The 12,994-nt window shown below is 41.1% G+C and overlaps 1 protein-coding gene across 1 annotated transcript in view; it reads right to left on the reverse strand.

Moving 5' to 3' along the window:
- RANBP17 (RAN binding protein 17) overlaps positions 1 to 12,994 on the reverse strand; it is a 320,296-nt gene that overhangs the window by 40,974 nt on the left and 266,328 nt on the right. The window contains exon 23 of the mRNA XM_040630304.1: positions 545 to 759. Coding sequence (XP_040486238.1) covers positions 545 to 759 — 215 coding nt within the window. The remainder of the gene's footprint in view (positions 1 to 544; positions 760 to 12,994) is intronic.

Genomic DNA, 12,994 nt, shown 5'->3' on the forward strand with positions numbered 1-12,994 from the left:
ATAGAGAAGGTGATTTATTCAAGGTAAATGACTAGTGAGTGGCAGAGTAGAGACTATGCACCCGTATGCTCAACTTTGAGTTCAGCACTCTTTCCGCCACACCAGAATTTTTATGGAAAGGGAGGCCAAAGAGTAGGGGGAGTAGATGGAGTAGGAGGAGGAAGGAAGAAGGAAGGAGAAGATTCTGTAGCCAATCCTACATTTCTGCTCTAGGAAACAGACCTTCTTTGAATCAGTGGCATAGTTAAAAGCAATTAGTTGAAATAGCTAATTACATTTTCTCTGTATGCTGAACCTGGAGCAGTCTGGATGACCAATCTGTCAGAGGTGGTGGCTGCAGTTTTTGAAAACTGTACATTTAATTATATATATATACAGCCACTATAGTTGTTCAAATTCTGTAAGTTAAATCAAGAGGCTGTCCTAAAACATAAAATGTTCTGGTGCTATTCTAACTCCCCGGGCTTCATTATAACCATTCCAAGCCTGTGGTGGTGTTCTTTCACATTTCACACAAAGACTCCCATGATGCACAATTGCTTACTAGCAAGTCACTGTGGGACACTGACAGCAGCATTTTGACAAAGGCCTGGAGTACATTGTCAAAATGGTTGTCCCCATACAACTTGAAGACGCCAAAGCTGACATAATTTCCACACAAGGCAGATTTGAGAGCTGAATAGCAGATGGAGATGCCCTTGAGTTTCATTGGATAAATCTGATCTTTTGAGAGGCTCCCAAGGGACAGGATCTGATTACCTGTTTTAGGGTAAAAGCAGAAAGAGAAAGTGATATAAGGAGATGTAATTCAAAGCAGTTATGAGGCACGTTATTTAACATTTTCATTTTACTGCTAAGGTTCCCTTCTTCCTATCATTGTTTCAAGAATTACACCATCCGTGTAGTGAAAAATATAAATATATAAGGCAATTTACCTGAGGAGTACAAATGGCCCAAGGAAAACCAATCAAGGGTATTAGAAAAGTTTTATATTTTTATCTGGATGGTGATTATATGAATATATAGACAGATGTGTAAAAATTCATTGAGTTGTACTCTTAAGATTAGTTCACTTTACATACTTTAATATTTATGTTATCTCTTCTTCAATAAGATGTTAAAAAATAGGAGTAAATAACCAACTAAGTCAAGAGAGAAAGATAGCCTGGACCGAGATGCAAGTTGCTCTAAATTGTGGGATGAATTTTCAACAGTTTTACATGAATCTGATCTTGACTTACTTTACTTTTAGGAGCCTCACAGGTTCGGTATGAATTCGATGAAATAAGACACGTAAGAAGTTCTTGGCACAGTGCGTAACAAATGTTACTTCCTTTTTTCCTTAGATCATTTTGCAGAAGATCTCAAGAGATGATTGTTTAAAAACTGTACTTAAATTCTATGTTGACCATCAGAAAACAAAGACATGCTTATATAATCACCTTATGATTTTTTTAATAGCAGTTAGCATTTATGACCAACAATTTCTGTTTCTGAAATGTGTGCTAGTAAGGCATGTTTCTAGGCAACACCCAAGGATGTCTTTCAAAAAACTATAAAATCATACACGTTTCTTGCCTCTGTTTTTTCCTATTTAATGGAGTACTGCTTCTAAAATTGAAACTAAATTCAACTTACAAAAGTTAGAGGTATATTGTTGTGGTTTTATACTGGATCAATCTGGCTACATAAGAATTATGTTTCCCAGAACCCATTTCCCTGTTTGGTTGTGGGGTAGAATTGGGCAAAAGACAAATTTATGTGAGATTTGTAAGGTCCTGGTGATGTAGCAGCCATGCTTTTTGAAGGTCACTGTGATCAGAGATAGTGAGAAAAAATAGTAGAAATGCCACTGGGTTTCACTCTGTCCTGTTCTTTCCTCCTCTGTGACTAGAACTACCAGCCTTGCTGATGAATGACTCCAAGGCCACCAGCAACCACTCCGCAGCAAACTACCAGAATGGCAGCTATGTGGAGGCAATGGTCTTCCACTGATTTCTACACCAGTTCCCCTCTCAGCCCACATCCTTTCATGGTCCCATGCCAGCAGCTTCTAGATTTCCCTGCAAGCTTCTACTTGTCCATCCATGCCATTGTTTTAGGAAGGCTGATTAGTGATTTTTCTCCTGAACTTTCAATTCTCCCTTTTGACCTATTTCCCCATCTTTGCCCAAGATTGTACAACATTTAATTCATAAAATAAATTCCCTATTCTGTAAATGCCATAGTGCTTGTTCTTCCCTGTTTGGGCCCTGACAATGTGTGCATTATGGTAACCACATGTGTACTAAGTGGTTAAGAAGGGCCAATACTTCTGATGGAGCATGAAACACAGGGCTGCCCCATGGCAAAGGTCTCCTCTCCTTGATCTGTCTTGCTGAAACATCTCCATGTGCAGGTTTTCTTCCATGCATCCCTAGAAGTCCACAGGCTCTGCTTATAATTTACACACCTAAATGACAGCCCCTGACCAACACCTTCAGACTAGAAGGCTGAGACGGATCCCGGAATTTACCCCATACTAAATTCTGTACCCTCTCTCATGACCTCATCCTAACTTACCTTAGAGATATAGAGTAAGTTCCATAAAGATTCAACTCAATGTGACAGCATTTACTTAACAGCTACTACGTGTGAAGTGCTAGGATAAACGAATGAATGAAATAAAATCTCTGCTCTGAAAAAGTTCAGTCTGGTGAGGGAAAAAGATTTACAAACCAATGATCCCATACAATGTGACAAACACAGAGGGGTGTGTTACAACATGAGGGCAACCGAAGAGGAGACTGACTGCTTGGGCAGGGGGGCAGCGGGGAAAGGCTTCAGAGCCCAGGTTATTTCCCAAGGATCAAACACAAGTGACAGGGCCCAGGCTTGGTTTTGAAGTTCCTTTATAGGTGTGACAACTGTCCTTGCCTTCCCTGTTCCACCCCATGCCTGGCAAGTCCCACCTCTTTCTTTCCTTCGGGCAGGAAGTCCCTGGGAGGGAGATCTCCGCGACACTGATGGACAGCTGGCAGTGAAGGCACTGTGAGGCTGGCAGCCACTGAAGCCAGTGAGAGTACCACTGTCGCGGTACAAAAGGAAATGATACTCTCCTTAATGAAATAAAGACTTCCGAAGTTTAGAATCAAAAGGAAAATCTCTAATTGTTTCCCACTAATTACAATGCAGGCAGGGGAACGAGGTACTGTTACATTCTTAACATTAGGCCTGGGTGAGTGGGTGCAGAGGCTGCCCTGGGGCTCGGGGAAAGAATGCTGAGAAGTGGATGGACGACCTGGCCAAAGGCCATCCAGGGCAAAAGTGGGGGGCATTAGGTGCCGTGGAGTTGCTGTTCTTACTCTCGTACATGTGCAGCTGGAAGAGAAAACTCACTAAATAATGAGGACAAAACTGAGAAGCACAGAGGACTCCCGATACAGATAATTCAGATTAGATATATTTTCCTTATTATTCCTTATATTGTTTGGGTTCGTCTTTTTTAACCTCTATTCTCTGTCCTTTTTTAAGAAAACTTTTTTGTTGTTGTTTTGGTTTTTTGGGGTTAGCTTCCAGCACTCAGAAGTACCTTCTACACAATTCTCAAGATCTAGATTCAGAGGATATACATCAAAAAATGCAAAATCTCCTCTTCCGTTTATCTGAGATCTACTTTCAGGTCTTTAATTAAAAAATTTTTTTTTAACTCTTTTTTTCGTTCTGAGACCCCACCTCTTCCTTGAATGACTGACTCCATGATGTCCTCGTCAGCAGAGGCTTCCTACATCCAGGGGAGTGGCCTTCCTTCATAGGCCTCAGCTGGAGAACTATATAAAATACATATCCTTTTTTTTTTTTTTAAAGATTTTATTTATTTATTTGACAGAGAGAGAGAACACAAGCAGGGGCAGCAGCAGACAGAGGGAGAAGCAGGCTCCCCGCTGAGCAGGGAGCCCGATGTGGGACTCGATCCCAGGACTCTGGGATCATGAACTGGGCCAAAGGCAGACACTTAACCATCTGAGCCACCCAGGCACCCCAAAAGACAATATTCTAACAGAAGATAAACATACAGCACGTGAGGGAGTGATGGACCAGGTGGGCTTCTGAGTTATACTGATTGGTGTGAATCCTACATCTTTCCTTACTACCTGGGCGTCTGAGCCGACTATCAACCTCCATATGTCAGTTTCCTCATTTATAAAATAAGGATAATAACAGTACCTATAACTCACAAGGCTCTTAAGTGGAGTAAAGCAGACAGCATGTGTAAAGTGTTTACCATAGTACCTGGCACAGCGCTCAGTAAACGTAAACTGTAGCAGTACATACTGCTGGGGGTTCATTGCTTTCTGAAGTCTAATAGCCTTTAAGTTCACACATAGCTCCCTATGTGTGGGAAAGAGGAGGAGATGAAGCTGGGTGTGTGGGGTGTAGAGTAATACACTTCCTTCTAATACATAATTCAAAGTCAGGCCAATGCTATAGCTTTGAACACCTTCCCTCTGTTCCTTCAATAGAGGAATTGGCTGCATGGGGTCACAGGGTGGTTCTTTGCCCCACACTCTACCAGTTCTCTATGTCCTCAAAAGAATACTTAAAAAAGAAGGTTCAAGGGATAAAACACTATAGTAGGGCCTTGTACCAGGAAGAACTAATAGTATGAACAATGTTATTTCCTGGCTTATAAAGCAATCCATTACATTGATTTACCTTTTCTTTTTCCCTTTTAATCTCTGAAATTTTAAAGTGATATTTAGCTGCTGACAGCTCGATAGGTTGAATGTCTTCATTCATCATCAGAACAGTTATGGGAAGAGAACCACAAGCTTGCTGACATTCCCTTACTTCAGGTCTCTCAATCTACTCTGTCTTTCTGCAAAAATCATACAAGGCCCCTGGACATAAATGGTTTGGGACAGAATTGAAGCTATGAAGAGTGGAAAGGAATAAAGTATTTCCGTTTCAGTTTGAAAAAGATTAAAACAAGGCAGCGTTGATAAGAATGCAGGAAAATAAGCAAATTGTTGGGAATGTAAATTAGTATAATCATTCTAGAGGGCAATTTGGAAATATTTATTAAAAATATAAAAAATGTGTAAATCCACTTCTGGGAATACATTCTAATTCTAAAACTTCATTACAATATCTGCCTGTCTACTAGCATCTGCACTCCCATGCACTGTCTCCTGTAAAAGCCAACCCTTCGATACGTTCAACTAGCTTCCACCTCCTCTTATGTGCTTAAGGACATACCACCAATAAATTTCCCCCTTTTTCTCCTGTGCAATCTTTTTTTTCCTATTAGATCATCTGTTTGGAATATAAGTCATGCTATTATACCTTCCATTAAAAAAAAAAATACTCCCTGCCAGATGGTACTCCCCTTTGTAATAAAACTCTTCCAAAAAACTGTCCTGTCTCCTCCTCTCATTCTCTTTTCTGCCCACTCCACTGAAAATGCTCTTTTCAGGGTTCCCAATGACCTCTTTGTTGCCATATGAAATGGTCAACTTTTAGTTCTTATCTTACTTGATTCACAGACAGCTTTTGACAAGGTTGACTACCTCTTCTTTGCTCCTTCTCACTTTCTTTTGCTGGTTCCTCCTCTTCTCCTTTACCTGTAACACTGGAGTACCCCAGGACTCAAACCTAAGTCTTCAATATTTACATTCACCCACCACCTACGTGATCTTACCTACTTTTGCAGCTTTAAATACCATGTATAAGTCAATGATTTCCACATTTGTTCTCTAGATTGGACCTAACTTCCAAACCTCAGACTCGTATAGCCAACTCTGTACTTCATATCCCCAATGGGATGTCTAATCAACATCTCAAACTGAACATACTCAAAACGGAACTTTTGATCCCCTTCACATGCATCTCAGTTAGTGGTAACTTCATTTTCCCACTTTTCATGCTAAAATTCCTTGACTACATTCTTTCTCTCATACCATATTTCCAATCCATCAAGAAATTTGATTTGCTTTACCTTCAAAATATACCCCCCGAATCTACTTCTCACCACTCCCACTATCACCTTGTCAAAGCTATTATCAAATCATGTTACTTACTGCTCAAAACATTCTAAAGTCTTTCTTTTCACTTGGAGTTAAAGTCAAAGTCCTGGTAATTGTTTACAGGGATGGCATTGCATGAAATTGCTCATTATAACCTTCCCTTTGTCCTCTTTGCTCCAGCTACTGATCTCTTTGCTGTTCTTCAGACATGCTGGATACGCTGTTGCCTCAGGACCCTGAAACTTGGTATTCTGTCGGCCTACAATACTCTTCACAGAGATATCCACATGACTAAGTCCCTCGTTTACTGCAAGTCTTTGCCCAAATGTCACCTTCTCAACGAGGCTTCCTTCTAACACTTTACTTAATTTACTGTAACATGTTTTCCAATCCCCGGTATTTCTGATGTTCCTTCTCCCGACTTTCTTTCTTTCGTTTTTTTTCATTGCACTTATTACCTTCTAACATACCAAAGAATGTCTTTTTTTTTTTTTTAATTATATTATGTTAGTCACCATACAGTACATCCCTGGTTTTTGATGTAAAGTTAGATGATTCATTAGTTGCGTATAACACCCAGTGCACCATGCAATACGTGCCCTCCTTACTACCCATCACCAGCCTATCCCATTCCCCCACCCCCTCCCCTCTGAAGCCCTCAGTTTGTTTCTCAGAGTCCATAGTCTCTCATGCTTCATTCCCCCTTCTGATTACCCCCTTTTCTTTATCCCTTTCTTCCCCTACCGATCTTCCTAGTTCTTATGTTCCATAGATGAGAGAAATCATATGATAATTGTCTTTCTCTGCTTGACTTATTTCACTTAGCATGATCTCCTCCAGTGCTGTCCATGTTGCAGTAAGTGTTGAGAACTTGTTCTTTCTGATGGCTGAGTAATATTCCATTGTATATATGGACCACAACTTCTTAATCCAGTCATCTGTTGAAGGGCATCTCGGCTCCTTCCACGATTTAGCTATTGTGGACAATGCTGCTATGAACATTGGGGTGCAAATGGCCCTTCTCTTCACTACGTCTGTATCTTTGGGGTAAATACCCAGTAGTGCAATGGATGGGTCATAGGGTAGCTCAATTTTTAACTTTTTAAGGGACCTCCACACTGTTTTCCAGAGTGGCTGTACCAACTTGCATTCCCACCAACAATGTAGGAGGGATCCCCTTTCTCCACATCCTCTCCAGCAATTGTTGTTTCTTGCCTTGTCTATTTTTGCCATTCTAACTGGCGTAAGGTGGTATCTCAGTGTGGTTTTGATTTGAATTTCCTTGATGGCTAATGATTTTGAACATTTTTTCATGTGTCTGTTAGCCATTTGTATGTCTTCATTGGAAAAGTGTCTGTTCATATCTTCTGCCCATTTTTTGATTTGTTTATTTGTTTCTCGTGTATTGAGTTTGAGAAGTTCTTTGTAGATCTTGGATACCAGTCCTTTATCTGTAGTGTCATTTGCAAATATATTCTCCCATTCCGTGGGCTGCCTCTTAGTTTTTCTGACTGTTTCCTTGGCTGTGCAGAAACTTTTAATCTTGATGAAGTCCCATAAATTCATTTTATCTTTTGTTTCTCTTGCCTTTGGGGATGTGTCATGAAAAAGGTTGCTTTGGCCGATGTCGTAGAGGTTGCTGCCTATGTTCTCCTCTAGAATTTTGATGGATTCCTGTCTCACATCGAGGTCTTTCATCCATTTGGAGTTTATTTTTGTGTATGGTGTGAGATAGTGGTCAAGTTTCATTCTCTTGCATGTAGCTGTCCAATTTTCCCAGCACCATTTATTGAAGAGACTGTCTTTTTCCCACCGGATGTTTTTTCCTGCTTTATCAAATATTAGTTGCCCAAAGAGCCGAGGGTCCATTTCTGGGCTCTCTATTCTGTTCCATTGGTCTATGTGTCTGTTTTTGTGCCAGTACCATGCTGTCTTTGTGATCACAGCTTTGTAGTACAGCTCGAAATCCGGCATTGTGATGCCCCCAGCTTTGTTTTTCCTTTTCAACAGTTCCTTGGAGATTCGGGGCCTTTTCTGTTTCCATACAAATTTAAGGACTGTTTGTTCCAGTTCTTTGAAAAATGTCCTTGGTATTTTGATCGGGATAGCATTGAAAGTGTAGATTGCTCTGGGTAGCATGGACATTTTAACTATGTTAATTCTTCCGATTCATGAGCATGGAATATCTTTCCATCTTTTTATGTCTTCCTCAATGTCTTTCAAGAGTGATTTATAGTTTCTAGAATATAGGTCCTTTACGTCTCTGGTTAAGTTAATTCCAAGGTAACGTATGGTTTTTGGTGCTATTGTAAATGGGATGGATTCCCTAATTTCTCTTTCTTCGGTCTCGTTATTCGTGTATAGAAATGCAACTGATTTCTGAGCATTTATTTTGTATCCTGCCACGTTACTGAATTGCTCTATAACTTCTAATAGTTTGGGAGTGGCTTCTTTTGGGTTTTCCATATAGAGTATCATGTCATCTGCAAAGAGAGACATTTTGACTTCTTCTTTGCCAATTTGAATACCTTTGATCCCTTTTTGTCGTCTGATTGCTGTTGCAAGGACTTCTAGTACTATGTTGAATAATAGTGGCGAGAGTGGGCATCCTTGTCGTGTTCCTGATCTTAAGGGAAAGGCTTCCAGCTTTTCCCCATTGAGAATAATATTTGCAGTAGGCTTTTCATAGATGGCTTTTATGAGATTGAGAAATGTACCTTCTATTCCTACACTCTGAAGGGTTTTAATCAGGAAAGGATGCTGTATTTTGTCAAATGCTTTTTCGGCATCGATTGAGAGGATCATATGGTTCCTGAGTCTTTTCTTGTTGATATGATGTATCACGCTGATTGATTTGCGAATATTGAACCACGCTTGCATCCCAGGTATGAATCCCACTTGATCGTGATGGATAATCCTTTTAATGTACTGTTGGATTCTATTAGCAAGTATCTTGTTGAGGATTTTGGCGTCCATATTCATTAGGGAAATCGGTCTGTAATTCTCCTTTTTGAGGGGGTCTTTGCCTGGTTTGGGGATCAAGGTAATATTGGCCTCATAGAATGAGTTTGGTAGCTTTCCTTCTGTTTCTATTTTTTGAAATAGCTTTAGGAGAATAGGTATTATTTCTTCTTTGAATGTTTGGTAGAATTCCCCAGGAAAACCGTCCGGGCCTGGAGTTTTGTTATTTGGAAGGTTGTTTATCACTGACTCAATTTCTTCATAATTAATTGGCCTGTTTAAGGAATCAATTTCTTCCGGTTTCAATCTTGGTAGTTTATAGGTTTCCAGGAAGGATTCCATCTCTTCCAGATTGCTTAGTTTATTGGCATATAGCTGTTGATAAAAATTTCTAATAATCCTTCCAATTTCAATGGTGTTCGTCGTGACCTCTCCTTTTTCATTCATAATTTTAATAATCTGGGTCCTTTCTCTTTTCTTTTGGATAAGTCTTGCCAGTGGTCTGTCAATTTTATTGATTCTCTCAAAGAACCAGCTTCTAGTCCTGTTGATCTGCTCTACTGTACTTCTGGTTTCTGCTTGATTGATTTCAGCTCTAATTTTGGTCAACTGCTTCCTCGTGCGTGGATTAGGCCTGTCCCTCTGTTGCTGTTCCAGCTTCTTGAGGTGAGAATATAAAAACTGCATTTTAGATTTTTCTATTCTTTTGAGTGAGGCTTGGATGGCTATGTATTTCCCCCTTAGGACTGCCTTTGCAGTATCCCATAGGTTTTGGACTGTTGTATTTTCATTCTCATTGGTCTCCATAAATTGTTTAATTTGATTTTTGATTTCCTGGTTTATCGAGTCATTCCTGAGCAGGATGGTTCTTAGTCTCCAAGTGTTTGAGTTTCTTCCAAATTTTTCCTTGTGGTTGAGTTCCAATTTCAGAGCGTTGTGGTCTGAGAATATGCAGGGGATAATTTCAATCTTTTGGTATCGGTTGAGACCTGTTTTGTGTCCCAGAACATGGTCTATTCTTGAGAATGTTCCATGGGCATTAGAATAGAATGAGTATTCTTTGGTTCTGGGGTGTAGTGTTCTATATATATCTATGAGGTCCAACTCGTCGAGTATGGCATTCAAAGCCTTTGATTCTTTGCTTAGTTTTTGCCAGGGTGTTCTGTCTATTTCTGAGAGTGGAGTGTTGAGGTCCCCTACTATTAATGTATTTTTATTTATATGTCTCTTTATTCTGGTTAAGAGTTGGCTTGTGTATCTTGCTGCTCCCCTGTTGGGGGCATATATATTTATAATTGTCATATCCACTTGTTGAATACTTCCCTTAAGAATAATATAGTGCCCTTCTGCATCTCTAACTATAGTCTGTAGTTTAAAATCCAATTTATCTGATATGAGAATTGCTACCCCAGCTTTCTTTTGAGGTCCATTTGCGTGAAAGATGGTACTCCATCCCCTTACTCTCAGTCTGAATGCATCTTTGGGTTCGAAATGAGTCTCTTGTAGACAGCAAATGGATGGGTCATTTCTTTTTATCCAATCTGCAACCCTGTGGCGTTTTATGGGATGGTTCAAACCATTTACATTAAGACTGATTACTGAGAGATATGATTTTAATGTTGCCATGTTGCCAGTAAAGTCTTTGTTTGTATTGGCTGTGACTTTCTGTTCTGTATCACTCTTGGGGCCTTTTTACTTTTATAGAACCCCCCGTAATATCTCCTGTAGGGCTGGTTTCGTGGTTACAAAATTGGTTAGTGACTGGCGATTCTGAAATGTCTTTATTTCTCCATCAATTCTGAATGACAGCCTTGCTGGATAAAGGATCCTTGGCTGCATGTTTTTCTCTGAAAGAGCTTTAAATATGCTCCCCCAACCCTTTCTCTCATTCCAGGTCTGTGTAGACAGGTCTGACGTAATTCTGATGCTTTTGCCTTGGTACGTGAGAAATTTCTTTGCCCTGGCCGCTTTCAATACTGTATCCTTGCATCTAATATTTGCGAATTGCACTATGACGTGACGTGGCGTAGGTTTGTCGTGGTTGAGCTTGGGAGGGGTCCTCTCTGCCTCTTGGACACGAATGTTTGTTTCCCTTGCTAGATTAGGGAAGTTTTCAGCTACAATTTGTTCAAATATCTCTTCTAGACCTCTGTTTTTCTCCACCCCCTCGGGGATGCCGATGATTCTAACATTGGATCGTTTCATTGAGTCAGTAATCTCCCGTAACCTACATTCGTGGGCGTGGATTTTTTTAAGACCATCTTCTATTTTCATTTTTTCCTCTATTAACCCATCCTCCAATTCACTAACCCGTTCCTCTGCTTCTGCGACCCTGGCCGTCAGAGCCTCTAGTTTTGCCTGCATTTGGCTCATAGAATTTTTAATTTCTGTCAGATTCGTTCTCATTTCTGTCCTTAGGGATTCTATATTCTCAGTAACCTTTTCGTTAATAGTTTTTTCAATTCTACTCATCATTTTGACCATCGTTACTCTGAATTCCATTTCTGATAATTTGGTTACATCCATATCCATTATTTCTGTGGCAGAGGCCACAGAATCACTGTCTTTTCTTTGCTGGGGGGGGCTTCTCCTTCTTGTCATTCTGATGAAGAGAGGTTGCGGGGTTTCCAGAGCCCAAATTATTGACTGGGTCCCAGGCCGTGCCCCTTGTTTTATAGGGATCTTAGGGATGTGGGCTTCTTCTTTAAAGATTTTATTTATTTATTTATGTGGCAGCCAACCAGCGAGAGAGGGAACAGAAGCAGGGGAGTGGGAGAGGAAGAAGCAAGCTCCCAGCGGGGGAGCCCGATGAGGGACTCCTTTCCGGAACGCCGGGATCACGCCCTAAGCCGAAGGCAGGCGCTCAATGACTGCGCCACCCAGGCGCCCGGGTTGTGGGCTTCTTGATTTTTCAGCCTGCCTTCTGTGTTCTGGGGGAGGGGCCTGCCGCGCCAATGCCCTCACTTCCAGGGCCGGCGCGTCTCTGTCCTTTGTGTTTCTAACACCGTAAGCTGCCAGCCGCCAGCTGCCCCCGCGCTCCGGAGCTCCGTTTCAGTCTGGTGGCGCGCGTTCCTGGGCTCACGGTCTCAGTCCGCTCTCTTGCGGGTGCAGGTCCGTGAGTCCGCCCGCTCCCCCGTGCAGGTGGCTGCCGCTTCCCGGCGCCCGAACGCGGCGGCTCCCTCCCCCTTCCGTTTATCTTCCGATATCTGTGCACGGTTTCATGGCTCCCCGCTTCGTACCTCAATACTCAGCGATGGAGATGTTCATTTGTAGAGATCTAGATGTATCTTCCTGCGTCTCAGGCTGATTCCGTGGATGTTCAGGCTGGTCTGGTACCTATCCAGCTCGACTCGGGGGACCAGCTGAAAAAGGGGTCCCGTACTCCTCCGCCATCTTAACTCCAAGAACGTCTTTTTTAGTTTTGCTCACTGATGTATCGGAAGAGTCAGGAACAGCGCCTGCTGCTCCCAGTGTACATCTGTTGAATGAATGAAGCTCACGAAGCTAAATGCACAAAGTGGCTTTTACCGAAACAAAGAGCAGGATAGTGAAAAATCACGTTTATAAAAAATTACATTTGTCAAAAGGTGAATAAATAAATTACAGTATGACCATAAAATGTAATATTTTGCAGCTATTTAAGAAGATATGGTGAGGATGCCTGGCTGGCTCAGTCGGGGCAGTGTACGATTCTTGATCTCGGGGTTTTGAGTTTGAGCCCCACATTGGGTTTAGCGATTACTTAAATAAAGCTTAAAAAAGAACTTAAAAAAATAAAAAGATATGGTAGATTTAGATATATTAACATGGAGCAATGGCCATGACATAACTAAAAGAGGCAAATTACATATTAGCAAATACATTATAATACCACTTTTGGAAAAATATATCTATATACACACACATAAAAAGTATGGAAGAGCACACGCTAAACTGTTAATGATGGTTACCTTTGGATGATGAGATAATCAGGATTTTCCCTTTCTATTCTCTATAGCAACTCTGAAATTCTGCAGTTTGCTAATAGA

The sequence above is a fragment of the Ursus maritimus genome, unplaced genomic scaffold, assembly GCF_017311325.1.
Source record: "Ursus maritimus isolate PB19 unplaced genomic scaffold, ASM1731132v1 scaffold_15, whole genome shotgun sequence".
Classification (NCBI taxonomy): domain Eukaryota; kingdom Metazoa; phylum Chordata; class Mammalia; order Carnivora; family Ursidae; genus Ursus; species Ursus maritimus.